Below are 10,462 nucleotides of genomic sequence, written 5' to 3'. Positions count from 1 at the left end.
TTACTCCATGGACAGGCCAAGGTTCTCCTCGGCGGGCACCACACGAACGGTGTTGGTGTGGCCCATACCGCCGCGCCATCCCTGGACACAGACGATGGGGTCGCCCTTGTTGACGATGCCGAGCTTGAGACCGTGGTTGATGGCCCACTTGAGACGGCGGTCGACATCCTCCTGCCAGATCTTGACGTTGAAGTCGGGCTTGGTCTCGGGGAAGTAGAAGGGCCAGACACCGCGGTACAGGTGGGAGTACTGGAAGACTTGTCAGCAGAGAACGACACTCGACTATTCGATTCCAACTTACGCGGGAAGCGGTGGCGTTACGGGTGACCATCAGAATGGGGCAGACGGGGCGGTACTTGGACAGAAGGCGGGCGGTTTTGCCGCTGTGATCTTGTCAGCATCATTTCATGGAGGATTTGTTTGCGGGACTTACCTGGTAGTCAGGACAACAATGGCACCAGCGTTCAACTCCAGACTGGCACTGACGGCAGCCATGGCAATGGACTCGGAGGTGTCAGTGGGGCGGGGAGCGAGGTTGCGGAGCTCATCGAACACGTTGAAGTGAGGGATGGCGACCTCGGCCAACAGACAAGTCTCGGACATCATCTTGACGGCCTCGCAAGGGTAGTTACCCTTGGCGGTCTCACCAGACAGCATGACACAGTCAGCACCGTCGAGAACGGCGTTGGCAACATCGGAAACCTCAGCACGAGTGGGGCGGGGGTTGTACGTCATGGACTCGAGCATCTGAGTGGCACAGATGACGGGCTTGCCCTTGATGTTACACTTGGCGATCATCATCTTCTGGGCGATGAACACCTTGGGGGCGGGGATCTCGATACCAAGGTCACCACGGGCGACCATGACACCGTCGGTCTCCTCAAGAATCTCATCGAAGTTGTTGACACCCTGCTGGTTCTCAATCTTGGCAATGATCTGGATCTCCTTGCCCTCCTCGCCGAGGATCTCGCGGATGTGCTTGATGTCGCTGCCGCGACGGATAAATGAGGCAAAGACCATGTCAACATTGTTCTTAACACCGAAACGGAGATCGGCAATATCCTTCTCCGACAGAGCGGGAAGGTCTACGTCAGTGCCGGGAAGGTTGACACCCTTGCGGGAGGAGATGTTGCCGTTGTTCAGACACTTGACCTTCAGGGTCTGCTCATCAACAACCTCGATCACCTCGAAGGACAGGATACCGTCGTCGACATAGATGAGCTTGCCAGCAGAGATCACCTTGGTGATGTTCTTGTAGTCAAGGTACCTATCGTCGTTGTCAGTCCACGCCACAAACCGAACCAAAAAATATCGAGTCCAGCTAGGCCAAACGTCGAACCCAATCTGTCATCAAAGGAGGGAATCTTACATGTTCTTATCGTCACTGGCGGTGGCGTATGCCTCATCGGTGGTGATGTTGAGGATGGTGCCTTCCTTGATGGGGAAATCCTGGTCACCGACGGTGTTACCGGTACGGATCTCGGGGCCCTTAGTGTCGAGGGCAATGGCGAGAGGACGGCCAGCCTGGAGACGGGCGGCCTCACGGGCGTTGTCAATGACAGATTGGTGGTACTGCGGACATGTCAGCAAATTCCGATAAGCACATTGAATTGCAGATACTGACTTCGTATGAACCGTGGGAGAAGTTCATGCGAACGACGTTGAGACCAACTGTGACCGAGTCAGTTTACCCCTTCTAAACAACTTTACCCCATCAGAAAGTATTGCCGTACCTGTGCGGAGAGCATTGATCTTCTCGGCCGAATTTGTCTTGGGACCTGTTATCGATTGCCTGTCAGCGGGGTATTCTTGTCCAGGATGTTTTTTTCCACAGGCTGGAATTGTAAAGTGGGTTGACAGAATGACATACCAATGGTACCGATGATGGAGGTACGGCGGAAGTTCTTCGCAGGCACCATCTCGGTGTTAAGCTTGGAGTGCCACTCCAGCTTCATGCGGTTGCTCAGGTGGTCGAGGGAGCTGGTGGCCGCCATTTTGATGTGATGAACAAGAAGTTCTTTTAGGAGAAAGGGGAAAGGTGAGAGCTGATCAAATTGAGGATCAGAAAGGATGGAGAGAAAAGGATGAGAGGGGAAGAGAAAACGGAAGTTGGGTGAGGGGCGGGAGGGAAAATGTTGGCCGCCGGTGTGAACATCTCCGGCCGCATCCCAATTCTGCTTTTGTCTCTACTAGTGGTCTTGGACCGTAATCTACCCTATCAATTCACACATTTTCTTGGTCTACTCTGTACTTTTTCCTCTTCCCAACTATCTGTAGCTCTACACCGAAAGACGTGTGGAGGTCGGCAGCGGGCGGGATGCCCGTTTAGGCAGAAAAAAAATTATACTTGGACACTTCAGACTGCAAAAAAAGCGGAGGACGGAGTGCCCCGTGCTGTCTTTCGCGCGGTACATTGGAGTCCCCTCCAGACCTCTATCGAATAAACGTGACAAATACAGGCACTTAATTGATCGAGCCAAAACGGTTCTCGGTGGGAGAGCTTATCGACCGAAATCGGATTAGCGCCCTGGGGGTAGCAATCACCCCGCCACCGTTGAATATTATGTCATCACAATCCCCAGCCTCACTCCAGCCACACTTGATGGACGTCATGTGAATCTTCACGTGACCATATTGGCTTATGCCCATCCCCATGACAGCTTAGATCACTTCTTCCCGTGTATCTCCAGGCTCTGGGTGACGGTCAAATTGCTCCACTTTCCACAGAATTGATCTTTACTACTCTTTGAACATGGTGAGAAATCCCTGCTGGTCTATCTCTGGCAGCCGAGCTTCCCGATCCACTTGGGCATGAAACATGAAGCATGACTGACTCCGACTCTTTATTGCTACCTAGTTCGGCCGTCTCACCCACTACGCATTCGATGCGGTCCTCTGTAAGTGGTGTTTACATACTACTTACCCAGAGTCCAAACTAATCCCAAACTCCAGTCTCCGCCTTCCTGGCAGGTGTCAAGCGATCCACAGGCCTCACGTAAATACACCCTCCCCCCATGATCTCTCTCCTCTGAGCCCGATGGTTTCCCTCCATTGCACTGGGAAACGTGGAATATATACCAAGGACCGTGGACTAACTCTGTCACCCCGCGCACCCCATCCTTGGGTAGTGTGCGCGTGGGAACTTCACAGCCCCAGCGTTAACTCAGACAAAATCTCAGACAACAAGGAAGTCAAGCGATGGATCGATAACTACCTCGGCGTCGGGGAGTGGGTGATGGATCAGTCCGTTGCCGTCATGGGCTCCTCCGCCTGGTTCGAGCGCCGCCGGTGATTGGCACAATACATACTCAACCCCCGAAGCAACCAATACTTTTCGCATGGGAACTGAGGATGGTGTGTGGTAGGGTTGTTGCTGAGCTAGTATGGCAGATTCTTGTACTTGCTACTCCTGCTTGACCCTATGGGATGTGACGATATCAGTTTGTAAATATTGCGGACGGTGTCTATTCTTGACTTGGGGCTTGTACACGCCCAAAGGCTGGATTGACGAGTGACGACCAATTATTATCTACGCTCCACTTTCGACCGATGTTTTGAGGTCATGGCGTCCTGGCATTGAACAGCTTGTTTTTCGATACCTTTTGTCCTATTCCTATTTTTTATCATACAAATCCATGAGGTTAGCAGACGATTCGTCCCTGGCCTAATTACTTATTTTTTTCGGGGTGGGTTAGATGCTGGCTGTTTCAGGGCTTGATACTTCGGGCTGTGGGCATTTGCGATGGGCTTGCGTATCTAGACGGATGGGCACAGGGCTGGAGCTAGAAGGGTAAGTTCTGCCGATACGACAGTGGAAATGCAGCGCGTTCGAGGTGATGATGGTTTTGATGGTTCCTGACCTCTTTACCTAGGAAGATATGATACAAGATCCATGTCACACTCTTCGTTCAAAGATGATAGTCATAATCACTGGAGCAGGTCGGGCGTGAATTCGGTAAGGCAAAACGCAATGCAATCGGTCAGGGGTATGTAGGAAATACAAGAAGTTCAAAAGCACGACAAAAATCCTAAAGAAGGTCGCTCAAGTCTTCAGTAGATTGTCAATATCCACACGTCGGAAGTAGGAGATGTGGCCCATTTCCTCCCAATAGTGAGCTATGAAGTCGGGGGAAATGAGAATTAGTTGTGACTTGATGTAGCAATCTGTTGATGTTAAATTAGAAGACGTGATCCTTATTGGCAAGAAATATCACTTACCATCACGGAACCCTAGTCCCGCTACATGTCCCCCGCAATGAACAATGCGGGAGCCTACAAAAGGCTCGTCTGTTGCGACCCGAATCAGGCCATTGGGGCCAATATCTTCGGCGATAAATGAGTACTGGCCTCGGGGAACATTGGGATCACCTGTGAGCTTGATGGCTTCTAGGCGACCTTGCTGCACAATATCCGCGTTTGGGAGGTCCGTGTCCATGATCTCATTCAGACCCTCGCTTTCGTTGCTTAGGTCTGTTTGACGAAACAGAAGGAACTCGCACCCGTGAGCTGAGTAGTCGCCAACCCATATTCCCTGGTAGGGCTTCGCTTTGGTGGGGGTGTAAAGGCTCGGGTCAAGAGTTGAATATGTGACAGTGGCCTCTCTTGGGTCGGACGAGAACACGTGCAGGTAGTTCGCCCATTTCCTCAGGCGGAAAGCATGCTCTGATAGCTCCGAGAGATAGTTTGGGACTTGGGGAGGACCAGGCTCCCCAGGGTGGTCTCTGAGGTCACGACTTACTCGTGAGTTGCTGGGAATGATTGAGGGTGGCCAGAAGTCATCGGACTGTGGTTCCGTAGCAGAGCAGAATGAGATTGCACTGTAGACATGTTGGGCCTCCAAAGCCATGGGCATCCGACGTTCCTTGGGCAAAGAACTTAAGGCTTGGATCCGCGCCGTCGAAGAGAATGGTTCTGGGTCTTTGAGGAAGAGAACAGGATCATCCAGCCACAAACGGACGTTTGGGTCGAAAGATTGAATGATGACGTCTGGATTTGACCTCCAAACATCAAATGAGGGAGTGCCACGCTCTGCAACGATCCGGTATGCTTCAATCACGCCCCGGCGGTTATCATAGCGAGCCAGGATTAAGGATCCAGTATTCTCACTGTCCGCAAACCAGATCTTGTGCTGCGGTATAAACCAGCAGGGATGGTACGCAAGATACAGACGACGGAAGGATTGGAAAACGCCTGGATCCTCAATGGGGAGGGAAGTCTTGCGTTGACGAGGCCAGCCCACAGCAGGTCGCTGGATCCATGATCGACGAGAGCCCGGCAAGTGGCTGAGGCACGGGCCAGATCTGGTGCTGAGAGATAAGAGAGGATCGAGTGGATGATTTCAGCGGGCAACTTGAGAAACCAAGATGATGACCGGGATAGCTGTTCATCGGCCAGTATATAAACTGATGATTGATCGGAGACGAGGTCGCTTTGGTACTGCAAACACACAGGTGGGGTTAGCTGAGCTTCCTGGCCAGTGATGACGGATAGATATATCAAGCATACCGTGCCGGAAGACGTGTCATCCTCCATCTTAGAGTAGATTCAAGAACTCAGTAGGAATGTTAGAGCTCCAGCGCATCAATTAAACGGCCAGATGGGAGGCATGGCGGAGAGGAGAGGTATCCAAGTTTATGTGCCACAGTAGAGCTTGGCGATAGAAGATAAGAGAAAATAGGCCCACTTTGTCATATCTGTGGGGTAACTCACTTATACAAGTGTCGTTCGGAGTAGACTGAACATTCTGATAACCGCAGGGTCTGTTCTCAGATATATTACAGGTGCTTCATAGGCTCACCTTATGGTCACGTGTGGATGACATCATTATATTCATTCAAAGATCGCTATACTTAAGCATGTCATTCTAACATCATCTGTACTTTAGCTACAACATAAGTAAGACGGGTTTGAGAGAAGACATGTAGCTACCAATGGCCTTGGATCCCGACAGTCCCAAACAAGCAAACAAGCCATACATGTCACATGTCCAACAAAAAGTTATTTAGCCTGAGGCTATAAATCACATGATCGCCCAAAGAAGCAGAATGTTTACGCCGGATTAGGAAAGACCAATCCAGGCACGCGCCTGCTGCCTGCCTCGCCCCACACTTTGTTTGTTTACAACATTTGTGATCTATATAATTGTCCTGTATAAAGGGGCCCTAGAGTTGTATCCTCTCGTCTTTGTGAAACCTTTCCTTTTGTGATAAATTTCATTATCATTGCAAAATTACCGTACATTTCAAATATGGACATCACTCGATCAGCAAGAAAACGGAGGAATAGCTCTGTCTCCAACTCGAGAAGCCATTCTCCAGTCTCACACCGAACAAGGCAAAGCCTCACAGCGGTATCCGCGGATGCTGGCGGTATTCAACAAAAGCCAGTCGCTATTACACCAAAGAAGGCAAGAAAAAGGGTTCGGTTTTCCGACCCCGGTCCTCGGTTGCTGCAGGATGCAGCCATCGGATCCACCGGCTTGACACCAGCAATGCGACGTACATCTTTTCAAGGATGGGTTGCATCCTCGCGATCAGGAGATCGTACAACTAGCCGCACAGCACGACGCAGGTCCGCTCCCACACCTCGATTTCGGCGGTCTTACGACCCTGTCGAGCCGTTTGACGATAGATGCAAAGAGCGGAGGATTCAATTCACTCCACTGCGACAAATTCTGGATACACGCACACAAAGACGAATTTGTCGGATTGGGTTGAGCGATGAAATGAATCATATTCAGCGCGAGAAGCGTGAAACGAGCAACTATGAGAAGACCATGCGCAATCTGATTCAGGAGCGAGATGCACTGAAGGATGAGCTGAGATCTATGAAGCAAAGTGGAATGGGCTTTGAAGACCAATCCTCGGCGGCAGAGGCCTTTTGGATGACGCCGGAAACACCTAGGCTTTGTGATGATGCATCCGTGGCTTTCAATCATAGCCCGAATGAGATCACCCAGGCTAATGGTGACGATGACACCTTCATGTTGAATGATACTGCCATCATTGTGTCCAGCTCCCCGGATTTCCGTGGTATTCAGGACTGCAACCCACCGGTCACGGATACATTGATGCTCGAGGAGGCATCAACAATACATTTATCTACAGAAGCATCCGAGGCCCAGTTGCTTGCTGTTGATCTGGAGACTGCTAGAAAAGAAAAGAGGAACCTCTTTGATGCCTGCCGATCGCGCTTCTCTGGGCTCAACGAGCCCGCAATGAATAACTTGTTGCGCCAGTCATCCCCACCTTCGGACTTCTTTGACAACATTTTGGAGATTCTGGAAAGCGCCCTGTGTCGTGCGTCTGACGCCGCCGAGGCTCTACAAGGAGTCAGCCAAGAATGCTCCGGTCTTGGATTCTCCGGAGAGGGAGTGGATGCTGTTATCGCCGATATGCGATCTCATTTCCGCTCAGCACGCCTTGAACTAGAGCGTGCCATACCCGGCGAAACCGCCAACGTCAGTCTTGAGGATGCCAAGGGAACGTTGGGTGCCTTAGTGAGGCGTGTTGAGTCCCTAGCAAAAGACCTGGGTACAGAGCGTAGGTACCACCAGGGCTCCCTTGGCCGCGAAAAGGCCCTCCGAGGTCAATTTGACGCTTTACTACACCGATATGAAGCAGCTGCAAACAAAATTAACAGTCTCGAGGACTTTATCGCATCTTCTGCGGGGGATATGCTCCACACACGAATGCGAATGCAAGATCTCGAGCGCGAAGGCCAAGAACAGGCCGTTGGGATTGACAGATTAAGCACTGCCCTCGACAAGTATCACGACGAAGTGAAGGGTCTTGAAGACCTTATCGACAACCTTGAAAAGGAAAACATGGCCGCGAAGGAGGACTACGCTCGGCAAATTTCCAAGCTCAAGAAGCAAGTTGCCCACGAGCGTTCAAAGCGTCTCACTGCCGAAGCTTCTTCTTCCGAGAATGACGCTCGCATCGGCGAGTTGGAGAAAACCGTTGAGCACAATCGAATTCGGACCTGTGACTTGATGGCTCAGGTGGAAATACTCGAAAAGGAGTACCAACGAGCCGTGGAGGCTCTGGAGCAAAGTAATAGTGAGCTTCAAAATCAAGAATCGGATACCGGCACTCTCAATGTTCGCATCTCGGACCTCTCCACGTCATTGGATAGCGCCAAATCCGAGGTACAGCGTCTCCGCCTAATCAACACAGGCCTCGAAGAGCAACTTCACCAAGAAGTCGAGGCTCGCAATGAGGTCCTTGATAAATGGGCGGCAGACCAAGCACGTTCATTCGCCCACATGAAAGAGACTATCAATGCAGAGCGCCGGAGAGCCAAGGTCCGCACGGCAAACTGGGAGTTGAAATCCGACGATCTCATGTCAGATGCCACAACCATGGGCTGTGGAAGTGAGCCCATCACTCCTGTCAGCACGACACGATTTGTAGATGTCGAATTTGGTCGGGGCAAGGACCGCCGGCGTATGGATAGTGGCATTGGGATCCTTACTGAGGAGGAACTCATGAAGGATGATGAGATATCAGCCCTACAGCACGGTCTCGACTCTGACATTGATCTACCCACATCTGGTTTGGTTTAATTTGTATTATATACTCTTACCTTCACTTTCACTATACTTTCATTTGTCATGGTGTGGCATTCTTTGAGCCACCAGCTTTATGTTTTATTACATATGTAACTTACCGGATATTCCCCCGCGAATCCTGGCTTTCATATGATATTTATTAGTCTTTGGCATGACCCCTACCTTTTTTTCTTTTCTTTCTTCTTTTCCTGGCATTCCGCGCAATTTTCGCTCATTTTGCAGGGGTCAAGTATACTGCACAGGCCCATTGGTTCCCGCTGTCCATCCTCGGTTCGTCGTATACACTCCATATTTGTTAGTAAAAGGCTAAGATCAACCAGAAGGATCCTGTACAGCCCCAAGGATGATCCGTACAGACCGCCCAGCTACTCGAAACAACAATCAGATTTCACCGACGATGTTGGGTAAATAGATCACCGTTTGATAGGTCCAGCTAGAACCAGGCTGGTGCCTGCATGGGATCGTCACTGAGGGCCGCAGGGGTAATAGCAGATGGTAGAGGCGCCAAGGTTCAATATCAGGCTTTCACCAAGAGAAACTAAGCTACGTTGCCAAGATCAAGATCCTTAAGACAATAGCCCCCACGAAATTCGTCGAAAAAGCTCCAGATACAGGCAGCTTTGCCGAACATTCCGGGGTACTACCCAATAAGTAACCCATCTCCAGCTACTCATACTCCACAACCATTTGGAGAAGAATTGAATTACTTCATAGCCCCCAACAACATATATCTCATAGTGAGTATACTTACGTATTGAGGACAATTGCGTTAATGAACTTGTCGTAGCCCTTCACAAAGGTATAAAAAAATCTCAAGACCCGGTGTTGAAGTTCTTAAGCATCAACATCAACAATCACTTCCATTCAAACGATCCAACTAAAGTTACCACCGATCGCAATGTTCATTCAGAAGTTCCTCCCCGTCCTCCTCATTACTATGGCTAGTCTGCCATCTGCTTTGGCAGGCTCTTGTACAGTCAAAGCCGATGTCAACGAAAGTCAACGTGGAGCAATCCAGGATGTCACAGTCACTACAGGTGATGGTTCAGAGCTCATCTTCGACAAGTCGGATGGCATCTGCGGCCCCGCTACATTCTGGACTGGCGATGATGGAGACCTGAAGGGCGATGCCACTTTGGCTTCCCCGATCGCATGGGATGCCAGTTGCAACCTTGGTGCCATCACGTAAGTCGATCGATTTTTCTCCCTCGCTTAATCAACTTGCGTCTAAACAGAAGCTAATTATATATCATGTATTGCTCATGCTCTGCTGATTATCAAGACCAGAAAGGTCTCAAGGGCACGCTGGGCGACAAGCACGGCCAGAACCACCACTCTTGCACTGTTGAATTTGACTGCTAGATGACCGTAGCTACGACTGTGGTCGTCGATCTTGGGTGTGAGATCTTGCCGTGTCATCTCCCCCGTTCGCGACTGTCAATATAGCTTTATAGAGAATACAAGGATTCTTTTTATACTATATACTACTGTCCAGCATGGTGCACGGAGAAATGTCGGCCTCCGGAGCCTGGATTGCTTCAGACCGCATCCTCAATCATGGCACCCCCGGATCAGTTGGCGTCTACCTCAACCCCTCCAACAAATGCCATTGAACTTAAGCCAATACACGGAACTCACCGCTGTAACGAAATATATCCAATCCAACCAGGAGGCACAGTAATAGTCGGCCACAAGTCCACAATCGTGAGCGCCTTCCTTTCGGAAACGCAAGTCTATACGCAGACTCCAATGGCACATTACTCTCTCCATTCGAGTGGATCCCAACACAAATGGACACAATCAACAACATGGCCAGCCTGACAAGGATTTTACTAGTAGAAAATATACATCGCAAACAATTGAAAATATGGTGTTTTGAAGATCGGAAAG

The 10,462-nt window shown here is 50.4% G+C and overlaps 5 protein-coding genes across 5 annotated transcripts; 3 read left to right on the top strand and 2 right to left on the bottom strand.

The window, feature by feature from the left end:
• N7446_002254 (pyruvate kinase CDC19) lies at nt 1–1,994 on the bottom strand (the record flags this gene model as incomplete). Its single annotated transcript, XM_058511003.1, has 7 exons — nt 1–249; nt 302–383; nt 434–1,267; nt 1,370–1,572; nt 1,625–1,671; nt 1,734–1,778; nt 1,871–1,994. The coding sequence occupies 7 exons, from the start codon at nt 1,992–1,994 to the stop codon at nt 1–3; spliced, it is 1,584 nt and encodes a 527-aa protein (XP_058376539.1).
• A 758-nt stretch (nt 1,995–2,752) lies between these two features.
• N7446_002253 (DUF1748 domain-containing protein) lies at nt 2,753–3,292 on the top strand (the record flags this gene model as incomplete). The annotated part of the gene is made up of 4 exons (XM_058511002.1): nt 2,753–2,755; nt 2,858–2,897; nt 2,953–2,995; nt 3,151–3,292. 4 exons carry the CDS (start codon nt 2,753–2,755, stop codon nt 3,290–3,292), a joined length of 228 nt encoding a protein of 75 aa, XP_058376538.1.
• A 750-nt stretch (nt 3,293–4,042) lies between these two features.
• N7446_002252 (uncharacterized protein) lies at nt 4,043–5,532 on the bottom strand (the record flags this gene model as incomplete). Its single annotated transcript, XM_058511001.1, has 4 exons — nt 4,043–4,164; nt 4,219–5,306; nt 5,360–5,436; nt 5,506–5,532. The coding sequence occupies 4 exons, from the start codon at nt 5,530–5,532 to the stop codon at nt 4,043–4,045; spliced, it is 1,314 nt and encodes a 437-aa protein (XP_058376537.1).
• Nucleotides 5,533–6,247: 715 nt separating this feature from the next.
• N7446_002251 (uncharacterized protein) lies at nt 6,248–8,566 on the top strand (the record flags this gene model as incomplete). Its single annotated transcript, XM_058511000.1, has 1 exon — nt 6,248–8,566. The coding sequence occupies one exon, from the start codon at nt 6,248–6,250 to the stop codon at nt 8,564–8,566; it is 2,319 nt and encodes a 772-aa protein (XP_058376536.1).
• Nucleotides 8,567–9,470: 904 nt separating this feature from the next.
• On the top strand, nt 9,471–9,761 carry N7446_002250 (uncharacterized protein; the record flags this gene model as incomplete). Its single annotated transcript, XM_058510999.1, has 1 exon — nt 9,471–9,761. The coding sequence occupies one exon, from the start codon at nt 9,471–9,473 to the stop codon at nt 9,759–9,761; it is 291 nt and encodes a 96-aa protein (XP_058376535.1).
• Between the last annotated feature and the right edge of the window lie 701 nt (nt 9,762–10,462).

This window comes from Penicillium canescens (genome assembly GCF_028828765.1).
Source record: "Penicillium canescens strain IBT 15451 chromosome Unknown utg000002l_segment0_segment0, whole genome shotgun sequence".
NCBI lineage: Eukaryota > Fungi > Ascomycota > Eurotiomycetes > Eurotiales > Aspergillaceae > Penicillium > Penicillium canescens.
The sequence above is the reverse complement of the archived record's forward strand: the minus strand, read 5'-3'. Positions and strand labels throughout refer to the sequence as shown.